Here is a 21757-nt window from a genome sequence, read left to right as displayed (position 1 = left end):
AAAAGGAGGATTGGCCATAGATGTTAGCTCAGAGCCGGTCTTCCTCAGCAAAACGAGGAGGATTAGCATGGATGTTAGCTCAGGGCTGATCTTCCTCACAAAAAAATAAATAAATAAACACAGGGGTGAGGGTGATCATTCTATATTTACATTATTTGCATCTTTCTTAACAAAATATCTTGGAGCTCTTTGAGAAGGGCATAGTCAGATCTACCTCATCCTCTGCATTGCCTATGTCGTATTCCCTTTATATGGATATGCTGTATTTTATTTAACTGGTGTCCATTTGGTGGACATTTGGGTTGTTTGTAGTTTTTTGCTATTAAGTGTTATATCATTTTCGGGCCTTTGTGAGTATTATATACATATGATAAATTGCTAGGGCTGGAATTCCAAGGTCAAAGAACATGGGCTAATTGTTCACCAGAATGTTGGATCATTTAAAACTTTTGAAAACTGTTGGGTTAATCATTTCCTTCATACCCTCACTAACTCTGGGGTATCATCACACTTCTTAACAGTATAATAAGAAAAAAATGGTATCTCCTTTTTTATTTATATTTGTTTAATTGAATGTGATTGCTGGCATTTGTAATTATTTTTCTCTTAACTGCCAGTTCTTTGTTACTTATCGTTTTCTTTATAATTCATATTAACTCTTTCTATAAGAAATTAGCCCTTATCTGTTTTTTTTTTTTTTTAATGAGGAAGATCGGCCCTGAGCTAACATCTGCCAATCCTCCTCTTTTTTTGCTGAGGAAGGCTGGCCCTGGGCTAACATCCACGCCCATCTTCCTCTACTTTATATGGGACGCCACCACAGCATGGCTTGCCAAGCTGTGCGTCGGTGCGCACCCGGGATCCGAACCAGCGAACCCCAGGCCGCCGCAGCGGAGCGCACACACTTAACCACTTGTGCCACCGGGCCGGCCCCAGCCGTTATCTGAATTGAAAATGATTTTTTTCCAGTTTTTCATCTGCCTTTCAACTTTATGATAATTTTTGCTGTATAAAAGTTTTTATTTATTTATTTTTTTTTTTTAAAGATTTTATTTATTCACTTTTTTCCCCCCAAAGCCCCAGCAGATAGTTGTATGTCATAGGTTCACATCCTTCTAGTTGCTGTACGTGGGACTCAGCCTCGCGCTGGACGGAGAAGCGGTGCCTTGGGGCGCGCCCGGGATCCGAACCCGGGCCGCCAGCATCAGAGCGCGCGCACTTAACCGCTAAGCCACGGAGCTGGCCCTATAAAAGTTTTTAAATTTTTACAAATTCTAATTCATTAATCTTTTATGACTTCTGGGATTTCTATTCTACTTAAAAATCCTCTCATATTTTAGGTTATAAATTAGTTCACACATGCTTTTTTCTAGAGCTTTCTTTCCCCCATCAAATTATATTTTCTACAATTGTATATTTATGGTTTTTTTGTGTGTTTGTGAGGAAGATCAGCCCTGAGCTAACATCCATGCCAGTCCTCCACTTTTTGGTGAGGAAGACCGGCTCTGAGCTAACATCTATTGCCAATCCTCCTCCTTTTTTTCCCCAAAGCCCCAGTAGATAGTTGTATGTCATAGTTGTACATCCTTCTAGTTGCTGTATGTGGGACACCACCTCAGCATGGCTGGAGAAGCAGTGTGTTGGTGCGGGCCCGGGATCCGAACCCCAGGCCGCCAGCAGTGGAGCACATGCACTTAACCGCTAAGCCAGGGGGCTGGCCCCTATGGTTTAATCCATAGCAAAAGCTGCTAGAAGGATATATTCCAACTTAAAATAGTGGTTATGTCTGAGGAGTGGGAGACAGGGGTGATTGAGATAGAGATCTGTAGTGTTTAGTTTTTACCAGGATAAAGTAACATATATTACTTGTATAATTAAAAGTTGACTTAAAAATCATAAATACGGGCCAGCCCTGTGGCATAGGGGTTAAGTGCACGTGCTCTGCTGCTGGCGGCCTGGGTTCGGATACTGGGCGTGCACCGACACACCGCTTGTCAGGCCATGCTCCGCTGGCGTCCCATATAAAAAAAAAAACAAAGTAGGGGAAGATGGGCACGGATGTTAGCTCAGGGCCAGTCTTCCTCAGCAAAAAGAGGAGGATTGGCATGGATGTCAGTTCAGGGCTGATCTTCCTCACACACTAAATAAATTAATTAATTAAAAAAAAGAAAAAGAAAAATCATAAATAGATTAAAGATGGCTCCATCTATATGTTTTTCCATACCAATTGCCAATTATTCCAGTACCATTTAAATTTTTATTTAATAATGATATCTGTTCTCCCATCACGCAGTTTGAAATGTCACCATTATCATAAACCAGTGGTTCTCAACAAGGGGCAATTTTGCCCTCCAGAGGACATTTGGCAATGTCTGGAGACATATTTTTGCTTGTCAAAACTGGTCATCAGTAGCTCCAAGGTTGAGAAATCCTGTCATAAGCCAAAGTTCCTTTTTTGTGGGCCTGTTTCTGCAGTCATCTTTCATTCCTTTAGTCTGTTTTTTTTTCTAGTAGTAAACTCTTAATTATCGAAGCTTCATAGTGTGTTTTAAAGTTGTGGTTGTCATCTTCATCACATTTCTCCCTCTCCATTCCCTGCCCCCCATTATAAACACCATCTTGCACAGAAGAATTTTTTTCGCTTTTCTTATATGTTTGTTTTTCCAAATGAACTTGACTACCGTTTTGGTAGTTTCTCCATAGTACCGCGTTGAATTAATAGATTAACTTGGAGAATGTAATCACTTTTATAGTACTAACTGTTAGCCAAGAGTATAGGATGTGGTACTTACTGAAATTAACTTTATATACCTATTTAGATTTGAATAGGTTTGGTGCATGTTAAGTTTTATTTTTGGTTGTTTGTACCTGGGTTCTTTATCTTTTAGAGGTTTTTTTCTTACATTCTACTTTCTGGTTATTGTTTATGTATATAAGCTATTAACTTTAGATGTTAATTTTATAATCCACCACCTGACTGCATTCTTTTATTTGTAATAATTTTTTTCATATGATTCTCTTGGGTTTTCTAGTCTTAGAGTCATATCTACAAATGATATTTTGCCTTCTTTCCAATACTTTTCCTTCATTCTTTTCTAATTAAATTAACTACTAGAATAAATATGGAATAAAAGAAATAATGTTTTATGCACATGTTATTTTTCTAATTGTATTAAAAATGCTTCTGGTCTGTAAAGTATATTAAGGATGATGTTATAGCCTTTTATTTAAAATATTTACTTCTTTGTCATGTTAGCAGTATCAGTCTTTTTCTAGATTACTAAGTAATTTTGAATTAGTAATGGAAATTAAACTTGATCAGGTTTTTCAGTGTTTATTGACATGAATGTATATTTTTCCCGTCAAACTTGTTAATACTGTATATTATACAAATAGATTTTCTCATTTTGAGCTACCTTTGCATTCCAGGGATGATTCTCAAATATATGAGAATAATCTTAATGAACTGTTAAGTTTTCTTTGCTGGTAGTCTATTTAGGAATTTTGCAATGACATAAAAGAAAATTTTGTCATTGTTTGTCTGTTTTTGGTGAGGAGGATTAACCCTGAGCTAACATCTGTGCCCATCTTCCTCTATTTTGTATGTGGGACGCCGCGACAACATGGCTTGATGAGCGGTGTGTAGGTACACGCCTGGGATCTGAACCTCCGAACCCCCAGGCCGCTGAAGCAAAGCACACAAGCTTAACCACTACGCCACGGGGCCGGCCCCAGTAGTTTTATTTTTTTCTTTTCTCAGATTTAGAATCAATAAGGCACTAACTCTATAGAAACAATTTGGAGGGCCGGCCCCGTGGCTTAGCGGTTAAGTGCGGGCGCTCCGCTACTGACGGCCCAGGTTCGGATCCCGGGCGTGCACCAACACACTGCTTCTCCAGCCATGCTGAGGCCACGTCCCACATACAGCAACTAGAAGGATGTGCAGCTATGACATACAACTATCTTCTGGGGCTTTGGGGAAAAAAAGGAGGAGGATTGGCACTAAATGTTAGCTCAGAGCCAGTCTTCCTCAGCAAAAAGAGGAGGATTAGCATGGATGTTAGCTCAGGGCTGATCTTCCTCACAAAAAAAAAAAAAAAGAAAGAAAGAAACAAGTTGGAAGCTTTTGTTCTTTCTCTAAACTTGGAAACAATTTTAGTAGCATAAAAAGTATCTGTTCCTTGACAGTTTATAAAGTGCATATGACATCATCAGTTCCCAATCCCTTTAAAAGGGGTAGTGTTTTCTCAGTTTCTTCTATTGTGATTAATTAGTCCATTAAATTTTTCTCTCTCCTGGGCTAATTTTGGCAACTTAATTTCCTAGAAAAATCAACCAATTCAGCCACATAACTCAAATTTTTATATAATAGAGTTTGCTCTCTCAGGGTTTTTTAAATACTTGCAGCATCTTTATTACTGCTTTTTATTCTTGTTTAATTGATTAGACTGGCCAGTAGTAGCAGTTGCCATATAGGAGCAAAATGACAAATGGGTGTTTCAGTATAATTTTTTTTTCTTTTTTTTTTTTTTTGTGAGGCGATCAGCCCTGTGCTAACATCTGCCAATCCTCTTCTTTTTTTGCTGAGGAAGACTGGCCCTGGGCTAACATCCGTGCCCATCTTCCTCCACTTTATATGGGACGCCACCACAGCATGGCTTGCCAAGCAGTGCAATGGTGCACGCCCGGGATCCGAACCGGCGAACCCCAGGCCGCTGCAGCAGAGCACGCACACTTAACCGCTTGCGCCACCGGGCTGGCCCCGGTGTTTCAGTATTTATATGTGACCAGAATTCACTAAATTAGTAGATTTTAAATATAAAAATTTATAAGCATTATGTAACTTCAGATTTTAAAAATGTGTAAAAACATAAGCATTATACATCATTCTACTTCCTGCTTCCTTCAACTTCGTCTCCTCAACCCAGATGCCCTTGAGGCTGTTTCTCTTGTAGTAAGTCCAAGCTTCAACACTTGTGAGAATGGACTCTTCAGGCCACTCCTGGGCCACTCTTGGAGTTCGGAGGTTTAGCACTGAGGGTAGCGCTGCTCTGCGCTACACTTTTTTTTTTTTTTGTGAGCAAGATCAGCCCTGAGCTAACATCCATGCCAATCCTCCTCTTTTTGCTGAGGAAGACCGGCCCTGAGCTAGCATCTATTGCCAATCCTCCTCCTTTTTTTCCCTTTTTCTCTTCAAAGCCCCGGTAGACAGTTGTATGTCATAGTTGCACATCCTGCCAGTTGCTGTATGTGGGACGCCACCTCAACGTGGCCAGATAAGCGGTGCCTTGGTGCGTGCCCGAGATCCAAACCCGGGCCGCCAGCAGCAGAGCGCATGCACTCAACCACCAAGCCATAGGGCCAGCCCCTCTTTTTCCTCTTTATCGGACAGTGCCATCAACTTTAGAGGGTGCCCACTCCTTTGAGGGTGCAGAGCTGTAAGAACTGAGTGGAAAGGAGAGGATGCACAGCGTAAAAGGAATTGGGACAGCATAGGCCATGGTAGGGTAATGATGGGAGAGTCAGGGATGGCGAACAATGGCTGCTGGCTGATCTGTGAAGTTATGTACATATAACAAAAAGTATACCAGTGTTTTAGTAGTTTAAAACACAATAAAATGTCAGTATTTTGACTTTTAAGAATCGCTCCTAATATTGTATTCTTTAGGCAGTGGTTTATTATTTTGTCCTCTCCCCAAAGAATTAGCTCCTTGGATTTATCTGCCAGATCTATCCTTTTCCTCCTTAATAAGTCATTAATTTCTGATTTCATCTCTAATTTTCTATTTTCTTTGGGTTTATTTTTATTGTTCTTTTACAAATTTCTTGAGTTGGATTCTTGTTTCATTCACTCACTCTTTAACCTCTTTAATTAGAGGTTTTAAAGCTATTTTAAGGCTGAACACAGATTTTTGGCTGTATATGTAATATTTTCTCTTTATTTTCTGTGCAGTTTGAAATTTGCTTTAAGTTGTCTTTAAGCCAAGAGTAGTTTTGAGGGAATCTTTTAATTCTGCATGATTGAAGGAGGGTTGCTTTTGTTTTTATAAATAATTTCTGGCTTTTATAGCATTGTAATTCAATAAATATTCTACTATTTGCAATTTTGGAATTTAAAGGTTTTTTTGTGGCCCAGTAGGTACAATTTTTATAAACTGTAGACACTTAAAAGATGTGTTCTCACCGAAGTATAGCGTACAGTATATACCTCTTAGTTTAACTTCATCAGTAATTTTGTTCATATCTTCTGTATTCTTTCCTGACATATTTTTTGTCTATCTGTCCATGGACTGACGAAAGTGAATTAAAATCTGCTACCTATGTTGTCTTTCTATTCATTTCTGTTGTATTTCCTACAGTTTGTATTTTATTCTTTTGTTGTAGTCATACTTTGGACATAAACACTTAAGACAGTTATGTCATCGTTATGGATTTGAACCTATTGCCATTATGATGGGCCTCTCATGTAAGACTTTCCGCCATGAGTTGATAAGCCTTGTCCACTTATTAATATCAAAACTCTAGCTTTCTTTTTGTTAGCATTTGTCTGGTATGATTCTGCTCATGTTTCCTTTGTTTTCTTCTGTCCTTTGCCACAATTCCTATCTTTTCCTTCTCTTGTTCTTTTTTACGTGTGAAAGTGTTTTCCCTCTGATTAGACAATTAGTTGTTCCCCTTCTAATTTTATGTGGTATTCTCATTCATCTGTTTAACTATTTTATTTTATTTTATTTTGTGTGTGTGTGTGAGGAAGATCAGCCCTGGGCTAACATCCATGCCAATCCTCCTCTTTTTGCTGAGGAAGACTGGCTCTGAGCTAACATCTATTGCCAATCCTCCTCCTTTTTTTCCCCAAAGCCCCAATAGATAGTTGTATGTCATAGTTGCACATCCTTCTAGTTGCTGTATGTGGAACGCCACCTCAGCATGACTGGAGAAGCGGTGCGTCGGTGCACGCCCGGGATCCGAACCTGGGTCACCAGTAGCAGAGCACACACACTTAACTGCTAAGCCATGAGGCTGGCCCCTGTTTAACAATTTTAAATAATGTCTGACAACCTCTCATCTAGAAAAGCTGAGAAAATTACCGCTTACACTTCTTCCTACCTGCCCCCCATCCTCCTTTGGATTTTTTATTATATTTTCTTGTTTGATTTGTTTCATTCATTTCTTTAAGTAATGTATTTAAACCTGTTTCTTGATTTATTAATCTTACTCAGTATATGCTGATTCCACTTTAGAAAATGAGGAAATTTACACTCTTATCCTTTTCTAAACCTTAAAAGTATAAAAATAACTACATTTACCTTCTGTAATAATATTCCCTATGATTGTTTAATATTCTGTATTTAAATGGTTCAGTGCCAACCACTAGATCTTCTACTGAGGCTTCTCCTTTTCATTTCTTGATTGACTGCATTTTACTATCAAATAGTTTTTATCAAAAAGTGTTTTTTTTTTGAATTTCGTTCATATTTAAGAATCTCTGCCTATTGCCATTACTTTAATGAAGAATACATTGTTAGGTCAGTTTTTCCCTCTTCATTTTTAGTATCACTCCCATTATCTCTGGGTATTGAGTATTGCTAAGTCTAAGTCCAGCCTAATTTTTTTGCTCTTAGTTTTCTACAGGCTGCTGAAGGAGTTCTTTCTTTATCCTTGATTTCCCTAACTTAACCAAATTATGTCTTGGAATCTATTGTTCAATATGAGCATTTCATTGAAATCTTTATGTCCTTTTGTCCTACAGATTCAATTTTTCTTTCAGTTAGAGGGAAAAACAATCTTCTATTACGTCTGATTAATATGATTCTCTATTTGAGGGACACCAATTATCCTTATGTTGGATTGCCTTTGTCCTGCATATCTATTCTCTTCTCAGTAATTGTTTTAATCTTTGTTCTCTTTCCTTTTGTGTTCCCTGTGATTGTCTCTGTGGCAGTAACTTGATTTTCAGCTATGTCCTAATCTTCTTTGCTAATTATAATTCATTTATTAGTTCTGTAATGATGTTATTTTGTATTTCAGTTTGCTTTATTAGCTCTGCAATCTTTCTTTTCATCTCAACTTTGAGCTCTTGATTTTATTGACTTTTTGTGTCTGTCAAGTTCTCTTATATTTCAAAACATTAGCAGGTTGTATCTTTATTCCTTTAAATTAAGATTCTTCTGTGGGGCCGGCCCTGTGGCTTGGCGGTTAAGTGCGCGCGCTGCGATGCTGGCGGCCCGGGTTCGGATCCCGGGTGCGCATCAAGGCACCACTTCTCCGTTCATCCTGAGGCCGAGTCCCACATACAGCAACTAGAAGGATGTGCAGCTACGACACACAACTATCCACTGGGGCTTTGGGGGGAAAAAATAAAATAAATAAAATCTTTAAAAAAAAAAAAAAAAAAGATTCTTCTGGAATAGATTTTTTGTTTGTTTTTTTAATAGATATTAGTTTTTAGAGCAGTTTTTGGTTCACAGCAAAATTGAGCAGAAAGTACAGAGTTCCCACATACCCTCCGCCTCCTGACACACACACACATGCACAGCCTCCCCTCAACATTCTCCATCAGAGTGGTATGTTTGTTATAAGCAGTGAACCTATGTTTACACTTAGTTATCACTCAAAAGTCCATAGAGAATAGATTTTTCATCTCTATCTTTCATGGTATGTTTCACCCAAATACAGAGATGTCATGCCTGGTTTGTTTTTTGTGTTTTCATCTCGTTAGTGCTTAGCATCGTCAATTCCATTACAAAATCATCTTTTTATGCTGAGACATCCAAACAAGAATTTTCTTTTAGTCTGTTCACACCTTTTTAAATACTTCTTTTTCTTTCCTCATGAGCTCTGCTTTGAGGATTGCTTATGGAAAGGAGCAGGATTTGACTGCATGCACCTTTGTTACAGATATGGGCTGTGCTCTCTTCTGTGTCTTGATCGAATGTGCTGTCATATTTTGTGAGGTGGAATCCATTGGCACACTTTCAGGCTTCAGGTTTCCAACCAGGATGGGCTCCTACAGCCTTTGCCTATGCAGAATCTGCTCTGTTTCCCAAGCCTATTCACATCCCCTCTCAGGAACAAATTCTATTTCCCTGAACCAAGAGAGGGTTTTGAGTATGTGAAGCCACTTTGGGACACTTGTGTTGGGAGTTCACAGCCATCTTTCTTTTTTTTTTTATATATATATAATTTTTTTTTTCACCCTAAAGCCCCAGTAGATAGTTGCATGTCATAGTTGCACATCCTTCTAGTTGCTGTATGTGGGACGCGGCCTCAGCATGGCCGGAGAAGCGGTGCATCGCTGGGCGCCCAGGATCCGAACCCGGGCCGCCAGCAGCAGAGCGCGTGCACTTAACCGCTAAGCCACGGGGCCGGCCGTATAGCCATCTTTGATGTTACTTTTTCCCTACTTCTTACTCCTTTGGAAGATCTTGCCTTATTTTTTCTTTTACCTATGTGTTAGCCAAATTTGTATTTATTAGAGATAATTAGATGTGGATAATTAGAATTTTTCTGCTCTTCCCTTTCCTCACTTCCACAAAGAGTCTTCAGGATGGTGAATCCTATTGCTTTTCCTTTCTCTGGTGAGATGGAAGGTGGTCAGGAGGAGTTTTTATGTTTAGGAAACTTTCTTCTCCTGGGACTACCCGCAACATGACTTGTTCTACCTCTTTGAGTTGGGAGATTTTTGGTGAAATTTTTTGTATTTTTTTCACGCAGCTGCCAACCCCACCCCCATCTTCTGTCTGGAGAGCCAAGTTAGGAGCTACATGGAGAGTTGCCCAAGCCACTGTTTCTTGGAAATGTTCTTTCATTGGCCTTTTCCTCTGGTTGAAGCTGTTACATTTTTGCTTGGGTGGTAGTAGCGTGCCTTGTAACATATTTCTTAATTATAATCATGTTGTGAGGTCAGGAGAGCTTGAGATTTGGCTTTGTACTATCACCTTAAGCAGAGAGTAACTTTTCTTCTTGATTTTCATAAAATAAATTTGAAAATCTTATCAACTTTATTATCTTCAGTTTTATTTAGCATTTAGATTACTTACTTTGAATAAATCTTTAAGTAACAATGCCTGCTTTTAGGCTTTTCTTTTACCACTGTGATGAGTACTGAAAATGATACTTAAAATTAGTTCTTTGGTCCTGAATCCATGGTGATGAGGTAAAGAAAATGTAGGTCAAGTTCTATTGTAAGGTTGGTCTGACATCAGAACTGCTATGCAGTATTTTTAAACTTCCTTTAGAATGGTATACCTGCTGTGATTTACAAAAAGCATCTACTTAATTTTTAAATGTTTATTGTATATTTTATTTCTAAACAGTATATATGAGGATGAGGAGTATTTTATAAAAAAGAATGATCTGGGCTGGCCCCGTGGCTTAGCGGTTAAGTGCGTGCACTCCGCTGCTGGCGCCCCGGGGTTCGGACCCCGGGCGCGCACTGACACACCGCTTCTCCGGCCATGCTGAGGCCGCGTCCCACGTACAGCAACTAGAAAGATGTGCAGCTATGACATACAACTATCTACTGGGGCTTTGGGGGGAAAATAAATAAATAAAATTATAAAAAAAAAAAAAAAAAAGCACCGAGGGAAAAAATAAATAAAAAAAAAAAAGAATGATCTGTCACAACATGGATGAACCTCCAAACATTATGCTAAGTGAAGGAAGCCAGACACAAAAGGTCACACATTATATGATTGCATTTGTATGAAGTATCTAGAATAGACAAATCTGTAGAGATGGAATGTAGATTGGTGCTTGCCAGAGGCTTGGGGGAAGGAGTGAATGGGGAAAAACTGCTTAATGGGTAAGGAGTTTTACTTTGGAGTGATGGAACTGTTTTGAACTAGGTAGAGGTGGTGAGTGCACAACATAGTGAATGTCCTAAATTCCACTGAATTACTCATTTTAAAATAGTTAATTTTAGGGGCTGGCCCTGTGATGTAGCGGTTAAGTGCGTGCTCCGCTGGTGGCGGCCCGGGTTTGGCTCCTGGGCACACACCGATGCACTGCTTGTCAGGCCATGCTGTGGCGGCGTCCCATATAAAGTGGAGGAAGATGGGCACGGGTGTTAGCCCAGGGCTGGTCTTCCTCAGCAAAAAGAGGAAGATTGGCATGGATGTTAGCTCAGGGCTGATCTTCCTCACAAAAAAAATAAGTAAATAAAATAAAATAGTTAATTTTATGTTATGTGAATTTTACCTCACTTATTTTTTTAAAAAAGAATGATCTGTCAAATGTAAAAGGACAGTTCCCAAAGAAGAGGCTGAGAGAACTGCCATAGTTATACTTTCTGCTCAAATGGCAGTTGAAATATGTAATTCAACATTTCTTTTCACATATTTTATTGGTTTTTCAAGAGTATAAGTAATTTAGATTTTAGTGGTGGTGGCAGCTTGTAGGATAGTTCCCATTTGTTGCTTTTAGAACTAATGAAGAGTTTTTAAATGATGGGACGCTAACATCTCAGGGCAAAGAACTAACATTCTCTTAGCTTGCAAAAGAATCAGCAAATTATACTTGGACTGTATCATCTCATTCACTGTAGCTTAAAAATAACAACTCAGCACTTAGCTATACCCTAACAAAAACTATCTGCTTAAGTATACACACACCCTTGAGTCACCAAAAACTGTGAGTAAACTTTTTTCCCACAAGACTTGACAATTTTTGTTAAGAATTACTGAGTATGAAGTAAGGTGCTGTGCATAAATATAATACAAAAATATAATACCCTGCAAATGGACTTAGGAATGGAAGTCGGTCGTGCGTGTATCAGTATTAACCTATGTTAACTGGAGTATGGAAATGGCTTTTTTGTGTGTGTGTGTGTGTGAGGAAGATTGGCCCTGAGCTAACATCTGCCAATCCTCCTCTTTTGCTGAGGAAGACCGGCCCTGGGCTAACATCCATGCCAATCCTCCTCCACTTTATATGGGACGCCGCCACAGCATGGCCTAACAAAGTGCGTCAGTGCACACCCAGGATCCGAAGCGGCGAACCCCTGGCCGCCGCAGCAGAGCTCACACACTTAACCGCTTGCGCCACCGGGCTGGCCCCTAGAAGTGGCTTTTGTATATGCAATAGCTTGTTCTGATGGTATTTATAAAATCCTGCTTTAATAACATAAGCATCTTTATCTGTAAAGTGGGAGTAATTGTCATATCTGTCTCCAAAAGGTGATTTTGGTGATTAAAATTGGTTAATGTATATAAAGGCTTAGAACAGTGCTTAGTATATAAGCACTCAGATGGTGTTAGTTACAGTGGTGAAGCAGATAACCACTGACGTTAACAGTTTACACTCCCATCAAATGAAAGGACCTGTGTTACCACAGTCTCATAAGGTGTTTTTTTACATGGTCCTTGACCTCTGCCACTAGAAACTAATATCCACGGAAACTCGTTAATGTTATCTGTCTCAATCACCGATTGATAAAGGATACTTACTGAAATATAGTTGTAGTTTTAAAAAAATAAAACAGTTTTTGAGTCAGAAAGACCTGGGTTCAAATCCCAGCCTTTTTACCTTCTAGTTACATGACTTGAGACAAGCTACTTAACCTCCTTAAGTTTTTGTTTTTTTAGTCTTTAAAATTGTGGTGTAATAGCATCTAGTTATGAGAGTTAAATGAAATCATGCATTTAAAAGGCCTAGCCTGGGGACTGCCACTTAGTAAGCATTATTAATACTGCCAGAGATGGGAAGGAAGAATATGCTTCATGAGTGTTTTTTAAAGCAAATATTACAATCCTAGATTTCAAATCATTTAATACGGAGAGCTTTTCTCTTTCCTCCTTTTTTCCCCCCCCCTTTTTCTCCCCAAAGCCCCAGTATAGATAGTTGTATGTCATAGTTGCACATCCCTCTAGTTGCTGTGTGTGGGACGCCACCTCAGCATGGCCCGACAAGTGGTGCGTCGGTGCGCGCCCAGGATCCGAACCCAGGCCACCAGTAGCGGAGCGCGTGCACTTAGCCTCTAAGCCACGGGGCCAGCCCCCGAGAGCTTTTCTCTTTAAATAACTTTAGCCGCCAAGATCCTTTATAGTCTAAATATCATTTCCTCAATTTGATTTTGTTCATCTTTGGTATTGTCTTTTTACTTTTGAATGCATACATTTCAGAATTTATAAACCACGTGTATTCTACTTTTGTTGCTTTCCTAACTGTAGACATCTGCTTGGAGAACAACCATGTTCTGTAGAAAATTAATATTTTTAAATTACTTGCTTCACAGCAAATGATCTCAGAAGGCTAATAGTTGACTTAGTTTTATTGTGTATTTAAATATATTGACTTTTTGTATTTCATAAATAATTCATTTTTCTTTATTTTTAATTAGTTTTCTTTTATATGCAAGTATAAGTCACAAATTCCCACTTCTTATGGTCAGTCAATAAGCAGATCTTGAAAAAGCTTTGAATTAACTTAAAACACATTCTATATCTTGACATACCTAGGTTATACCTGATTATTTCATACGTTTTTTTCTCAACATTCTCTAAAAGTACTTGGGGAAAAGTTGAGGTATTTATGGAAAGTTGCATATTTTATGACTTCAATTTCTTTTTTTTTTTTTTTTTTTTTGAGGAAGATCAGCCCTGAGCTAACATCCATGCCAATCCTCCTTTTTTTAGCTGAGGAAGACCGGCCCTGAGCTAACATCTATTGCCAATCCTCCTTCCTTCCCTCCCCCTTCCCCCCCCCCTTTCTCCCCTAGGCCCTAGTAGATAGTTGTATGTCATAGTTGCACATCCTTCTAGCTGCTGTTATGTGGGACTCCGCCTCAGCATGGCCAGACAAGCAGTGCATGGGTGTGCGCCCAGGATCCGAACCCGGGCCGCCCATAGCGGAGCGTGAGCACTTAACCGCTAAGCCACGGGGCCGGCCCCTCAATTTCATATTTTAAGCACAGCGTCAGTAATTTACTAATTATTACCCTTGATTTCTTTTGTCAGCAGGATTATTTTCACATTCTTTTCTAAAAGTATTCTATTTCATAAACATTTATTAAGTATTTTCTATATGCTGGTCGCTTATGCTGGGCAAAGCAGTTCAAAATAAATGACATTGACCTTATCCTCAAGGATTTCGTACTCTATTGGACATCTTAAAATAATACTTGATTTGTCTGGAAAGGAGAGATATTTATTGTATATTCGTTGAGTTTGGATAACTGACACTGATTCCTTAAAATCCTAAAATTTTTACATGAAAATCCTTAAAAAAAAAAAAGTCTCAAACCTCTGCCTCCTACATTCTTCAACTGAATAAACTGAACCATCTTAATTTTTTGGTTGTAATTTACATTTATCATTATAAACAGCCATTATTTTCAGAACTTTTCAATCTCTCAATGCTGCCAGCTTTTTTTTTTTTTTTTTTTTGAGGTAACATTGATTTATATGTAACATTATATATAAATTTCAGGTGTATGTCGTTACATTTCAACTTCTGTGTAGATGATACTACATTGTTTTTAGTTTCCACAAGTGTAGTTGCCATCCGTCACCGTACATATGTGCCCTTTACCCCTTTTGCCCTCCCCGCACTCCTTTCCCCTCTGATAACCGTCAGTCTGTTCTCTGTATCTATGTGTTTATTTTCCACATGAGTGAAATCATATGGTACTTTTCTTTCTCCACCTGACTCATTTTGTTTCCAGCTATCATTTTTTTGTCTTTTAATGTGCACTGTCTCTTTAAATTCCCATTCCTCTTATTATTTATTCTTGATTTCTTTGGGACTACAGTCTCCACGCATCCAAACGTTTTAGAGTTATTCTTATTTAAAAGGTCCAAGCGGTGGCCTTGGAATGAATAGGTGGACATAGTTTTTGCCCCTGATTAAATCTAGGAGCACACAACCAAAGTAGATTCTCACTAAGGTACTTTCAGCTTCAGTATCATTTTAAGGATTTCATTGTAGTTCCAATCTATTTAGTTTCTTTGAATTGTTATTGGTGGTCTTATTTAAAATTTAAGTAAAAGTTACAGCATGAGTGAATCTTAAACATTATGCTAAGTGAAGGAAGCCAGACACAAAAAGCCACGTTTTATATCATTTTATTTGTATGAGCTGTCCAGAATAGGCAAATATATAGAAAGTGGCTTAGTGGTTGCCAGGGGTTGGAGGAAAGGGAGAATGGAGAATGACTGCTAATGAGTATAGAGTTTCTTTTAGGGGGCAATGAAAATGTTCTGGAATTAGATGGTGGTTATAGTTGAACAACTTTGTACGTGTACCAGAAAGTACTGACTTGCTACACTTTAAAAACGTGAGTCTTATCGTATGAATTATATCTCCATTTTTTAAATCTGAATGAAAGCCAATTTTTTCTAATAAGACCCTCCAAAGCACTTCCTGGATTGGCTACTTTCTAAATCTGTACTTTTACTTTTGTCTTTTATTCATTGGTTTAGATTTTGAGTCTCTCAAATGTAATTTACAGTGAAAGTGTAATTGTATTTTCCTTAGGGATAATAAAAGTCCAATTGTACATTAAATGAAAATTTAGATAATATGTATTGTTTGTAAAGAAGAGACAAAAGTCTTCTTCACTTAGTAGAATATTGACCTGCTCTAACTCTCTAGTATCATCAGTCTGTAGGTATTAAAGAACAAATGTATGTCAGCCCTAAGTAGCTAAAGAATTTTAAGGACTCTTATATTTTAATAGGAAAGTATAGCAATAATTCAAACTAAAAATAAAAAACCCTATTAATATATTTTACATTTTTCTTCATTAAGCATAAATTGCGAAATCTTTTTAAAATGTAAATTAATTTTGCCTTATGAGTTTTATTTTCATTACTTGTTTTGTTTTGATTGTTTTTATATATGTGATTTTTATTTTCTGTTTTTTTGATTTGTTCTATGTAACTTTTTCAATCCTCAAAGTTTTTAATGACAATTTCTTAAGTAGTTTGTCATTCCATTGTTCGCAAATGAGTAATTTCTTTGGTCTGTAAGCTGTTGAACACATTTTTTATGTCTTTGTTTTTAGGCTATGGAGTTACTAGTAGAGAAAGCAATCAGTAGTGCTTCCAGTCCTCAGAGCCCTGGAGATGCACTGAGAAGAGTTTTTGAGTGCATTTCTTCGGGGATTATTCTTAAAGGTAAGTCTTACTTTATTATTAATGTTTGTTTAATAGTCGAATAAGAACTGTTCTTTCTTTTACAAATGGATAACGCGAATGTTTTTTTCTCCCTATGGTGATTGTTGTAGGTAGTCCTGGACTTCTGGATCCTTGTGAGAAGGATCCCTTTGATACCTTGGCAACAATGACTGACCAGCAGCGTGAAGACATCACATCCAGTGCACAGGTACCAGTGTGTCCCTAATCCCAAAGCTTTTTTGGGTCACTCCCCTTATGGTTTCGTTTTTTTATTTGTTCTTCAGAAGAACTCACTGTATAGATTGTGCTTCTTTAGTAAGTGTGCCCTTAGTGGGGATATAATTTAAAATAGATTTCACTAATATAATCTTAAATGTTATTATTTTAACTGTGTGTCTAATTAAGTATATTCTGTAAGTATAAAAATACAGCAGTATTTTCAGTGTCTCATTAAATCGGGGTATTAGGTTATATATCAGGATCAATAGAGAAACTATTTATATGCTCTGATTGTACAGAAATGATGTACTGTGTGGTTTATGGTAATTGTTATAATTTAGCCTCTCCTGCCACTGGAAAGGCCATCTAATGTAGTAATTGCAAGTGTGGTCTCTGGAGCCAAGACTCCCTAGGTTTTGAATACTAGTTCTGCCAACTCATCTATAGAATGAGGATAAAAACAATATCTGTCTCAAGCAGGATTGTTGGGAGGATTAAATGAGTTAATATATGTAAATATAACAGTACCTGGTATATGGAAGGATCGCTGTTATCATCATCATTATCAGTTATCATTCCTATTGGAAGAGTAATTATGGAAAAGAAAAAATATGTGAACCTAATGAATGAATGAAAAAAAATCAGTCAATTAATCTAAAACTGCTGTAGCTTTCCTTTTTTGATTCCAGATATGTATACTAAAGGGAGAAAAGGTTACTAGCTATGAACAAGAATAATCCACTCTTAAGGCAGTTGAAGTTGTTGGCCTTAAGATCTTCATTTGTTGTAGCTTCTGGCAAGGATAATTTGGAATTTCGAAGATTTCAAGATTAAAGTGTTATGCCAAAAGTATATTAAGGGAGAGTCGGTAGTAATTGAACATTATGAATATGTTACAGACTCACAGGATTACCAATCGTATTCGTGTTAGACAAGTTTTGTTTTTATTTCTTTGGGTTTAATTTTCTAGGGAACAAGATAGTTACCGTAAGTAGCTTTTCTTTCTTCCTTGGTACTTAAGGAAGGAATTATTTATAAATTTAAGGGAAAGGAAATTTAGGGTTAGGAGCAGGGCGTTCAGAAACTTAATAGAATTCGCAATTGAAAGGAAGCCAATTTGTTTTTAATGTGACAGAGGAAAGTGGTCTGGTTTTAGGAGGTAGTTACAGAAGTGGGCACAAGAAGCCACCAAGAAACAAACTGAAATTGACATGGTTACAATCCATAGAACTTACTCAGATTTTACCAATTATACATGCACTCATGTATATATGTGTGTACAGCTCTATGCAGTTTTATTGCATGTGTAGCCTTGCATAACCACCATCACAGTTAAGAGAGTTATTTTCTTTTCCTTCCTTTATCTCTGTCTGGGACTGTTCCTCTTTTCCTTCCATAATGTTTGTCTTTATTTTTGTATGCCTCTGTATGTCTTATTCTCCAATTGCTTCTGTAAGATAGAGCCTTTGTCATTTATCACATCCCTTCCTATAGGTGTACAGTAGAACAACGTACCTATAAAAAGGTACATTTATAAAATTAGTCCTCCCCCTCAAAAAAGAAATTGTAAAGTAAACCTAAATCCTCTTTGATGTTGTTTAAAAATTTCAGGGTATCTTTGGCAATTATTTGCCAATTATATGGTAAAATTCTCTCTTCTTGTCAGATGTTAGAAATATGTACAAACCACATGCAGAACAAAAGATTATAGAGTGCCTGCTCTAGCCCCAGAAGCTATCTTAGTTTCACTTATTGCAGTATTCCTCTGTTTAAAAACTCCTAGTGTTAGAATAGATCAGTAGCAATGTCCCTATGGTAGGAATGTATTAATATTCATTATTATGCACTGGATATCTTTGGATATTTTCTATTAATACAGAAAACATTATTCTGTTTATCTTTGGGAAGGACCTTTTGTAAGTCTCTCTCAATAAAGAAGTAGTGTTCTATTATGATAAATATTCCTAGTTCTCACTTCAGAAAGTTAACAGCCTTATGGCTTAAATGAGATGAAGAAGCACTCACTGCTGGCAAAAATCCAGAATTACAAACTAAGTAGAATGTTACATCAAATTGTGAACACAGATGATCTTGGGACTTCCAGGATTTGAAAAGCCAACATATGAGGCAAAGTTCTAAGGAACTGGAATCATCTAATCTGGAAAAAAGTTTTAGAACAGTAAATTCTCACACAGATAATTGTAACCAATAACTATATATCAGCCAAAGGAAATAAAAGGGATTAAAAATAGTCTAAACAGCAACCACTTTAGAAAACAGTTTTGACTCCTATGTATACACCTAAGAAATTGAAAATGTGTCTGTGCAAAAACTTGTACAAATGTTCATAGCAGCATTATGCATAATTTCCAAAAAGTGGAAACATCCCAAATGTCCATCAATTGATGAATGGATGGATAAACAAATATGGTTATATCCTTATGGTGGAATATTATTCAGCCATTAAAAGGAACAAAGTACTGATACATGCTACAATATGGATGAACCTTGAAAACCTTATGCTGAGTGAAAGAAGCCAGACACAAAAAGCCATATATTGTACAATTCCATTTCTATGAAATGTCCACTAGGCAAATCTATAGAGACAGAAAAGTAGATTAGTGGTTGTCAGGGCCTAATGGTTGTAATGGGGTTGGGGAATGACTGCTGCTGGGCCATGGAGTTTCTTTTTGGGGTGATGAAAATATTCTGGAATTAGAGAGGTTATGGTTGAACAATTTTGTAAGTATATTAAAAAACACTAAATTGTACACTTTAAAAGATTGAATCTTATGATAATGTGAATTATATCTCAAAAAATAGTCTTAAACGGTTAAATTGAAGGTTATAACCGTATAGTGAAAGTTGCCATTTAATCAAATGACTATAAAATCTCCTTGAATTAGTTTAAGGGATATATATAGCCAGAAATTTGAGGAATAGATTAAATTGTCTCAAAAGGCCCTCTAGTTTCAAGATTTTATGAAATCTTTTAAAATTGATATCTAACATATTCCTGTGTATACATAGACATTGTAGTAAAAATCTTTTTTTATATCATGAAGTAGCAAGTTGAAGAAGCGTGATCCCCTTTTTGTAAACCTGGGGAAGTGTGTGAATGTGTTTGCACGCACGCAGCCCGTGCTGAGCCTGCGCACATGGGCATCCACAGAAAAAGTGAGAAAATATGTGAATATGAACCAAAGGATTCACTCGAAGTGAGACACTTTTTCTTTTACTGTATATTGTTTCAGGATTTTTTTAATGAACACAATGCTAAATTTTTTTAAAGATTTATTTTTTAACTTATGTTTTAAAAAACAAAATAGCATGCACACAGGAAAGCCTGAAAATAAAAACACCAAAACATATGGAGTATTTCATTTGTGAAACGAATATTGTTCAAGGTGTCTTTTTCATTAAACATGCTTTTTCGTATTGTTATATGGGAATGTAAACCTAATAAGAATTAATATTTTGGTTTTTTGAATTAACTCCAAATTCTGACTCTTTTTGTTGCAGTTTGCATTGAGGCTCCTTGCATTCCGCCAGATACACAAAGTTCTAGGCATGGATCCATTACCCCAAATGAGCCAACGTTTTAACATCCACAACAACAGGAAACGAAGAAGGGATAGCGATGGAGTTGATGGGTTTGAAGCTGAGGGGAAAAAAGACAAAAAAGATTATGATAACTTTTAAAAAGTTTCTGTAAATCTGCAGTGTTAAAAACAACAGGTGCCCATTGGTTGGCTGTTTTTCATTCATAATAGTGTCTACTTTGAAAAATTTATCAAGAATTTAAAGAATTTCATGGAAGAACCAAGTTTTTCTGTGACATTAAAATCTTAATGTACAGTGTTAGGTATTATATGAATGGAAAGACACTCAAAAAAAATTGTGCTCCAACTAGGGAAAAAACAATGATTCAGATTTTTTTCCCATTATTTTGGTTTTATTTAGTGGTTGCCCTAGCTCACCCTATTTTTGTGTCTTTTATTAACTAGTCTTATTAAACCTTTACTGTATTTATTGCAGTATTTGTGCTTCAGTTGCTATATGTATTTTGATATTTTTATTTAGAGTTTTTGTTTGTTCTTTGACACTAGTTGTTACTTTGTGTTATAGATGATATCCTTTACTCCTCAATATTTTACAGCAGTACGTTTTTTTGTAACGTGAGACTGCAGAATTTTTTCCTTTTGTTTTGATATTCTATATGTGATGGATTACAACACAAAAAGTTATCCTGCCATTTAAGTGCTCAGAACTGAATGTTTCTGCAGATCTTGTGGCATTTGTCTCTCTAGTGTGATATATAAAGGTGTAATTAAGACAGATTTCTGTTAATCTAATCAAGTTTGCTGTTAGTTGTGCATTAGCAGTATAAAAGCTAATATATACTATATGGTCTTGCAGCAATTTTAAAGCCTCTCCATAACTGATAATAAAAATGCATGACGTTTTTGTTTTTAATAGACTTTTAAAATTATAATTTTAGGTTTGACACGTAGATCTTTGTACAGTTGACTTTTTGACATAGCAAGGCCAAAAATAACTTTCTGAATATTTTTTTCTTCTGCATAAGTGGAAAGGGCATTTTTCTTATATAAGTGGGCTAACCAATATTTTCAAAACAACTTTATCATTGTGCAACTAACAACAGTAACTAGCCCTTAATTATGATGACAGTTCCTTATTGGTGTGTGTGAGATTACTCTAGGGACTATTACAGTATAACACAGTTGAATGATTCCTTCCCCTGCACCCCATCACCCAGATAATTTGCAGCTCTATTAACAGTGAGGTTGATATAGTATTACTGATAAAAAATTAAGATTATCTAAGGAAAAAAAAAACAGAAAATTGTTTGGTGTGGCCATCTTACATGCTTATGTGTCCTACAAAAAGCTAAATATTCTAGCAGTGGTGTAATGAAAAGTTACATCTTACTGTGATGTATGTATGCTCTGGTACACAGATGTCATTTTGTTGTCACAGCACTACAGTGAAATATACAAATAAAAACTTAAATTCATATAATGACTTAAATGTATTATGTTAGAATTGACATCATAAACTACTTTTGCTTTGAAATGACTTAATGCTTCAGTAAAACCATATTCAAATTTATTGGATACTTAGATCTTGTTATTCCTGACAAATGTTTGTTGCCTGAGCACATAATTTCCAGAAAGTTTTATAATTCAATATCATATTGGTTCAATTTCTTTCTTGGGTCACAATCTTCCCCTGGACTCTTAGAGGACCAGAAGACGGTAAGGGATGACCACTGGGAACTAGAACAGGAGACTTGGGCTTTCCTCCCAAGTTTGTCACATACTAGCTATGTAACTTGGGAAAGCCTTTTTTTTTTTTCTTTTTAATTTTAATCTTTCTGGGTCTCATACTACTTTTTTGGA

General features: G+C 36.9%; 1 protein-coding gene across 2 annotated transcripts in view; it reads left to right on the top strand.

The window, feature by feature from the left end:
* Positions 1-21472, top strand: part of ZFR (zinc finger RNA binding protein) — an 84702-nt gene extending 63230 nt beyond the window's left edge. For both annotated transcript variants that reach the window (XM_004422704.3, XM_014781565.2), the window contains 3 exons: positions 16004-16115; positions 16226-16323; positions 19857-21472. In XM_004422704.3, coding sequence (XP_004422761.1) covers positions 16004-16115; positions 16226-16323; positions 19857-20036 — 390 coding nt within the window. In that variant the 3' untranslated portion in view covers positions 20037-21472. The remainder of the gene's footprint in view (positions 1-16003; positions 16116-16225; positions 16324-19856) is intronic.
* Positions 21473-21757: the final 285 nt, after the last annotated feature.

The sequence above is a fragment of the Ceratotherium simum genome, chromosome 18 (genome assembly GCF_057802395.1).
Source record: "Ceratotherium simum simum isolate JZ-2026a chromosome 18, ASM5780239v1, whole genome shotgun sequence".
Classification (NCBI taxonomy): Eukaryota; Metazoa; Chordata; class Mammalia; order Perissodactyla; family Rhinocerotidae; genus Ceratotherium; species Ceratotherium simum.
This window is presented reverse-complemented; position numbering and strand designations above follow the sequence as displayed.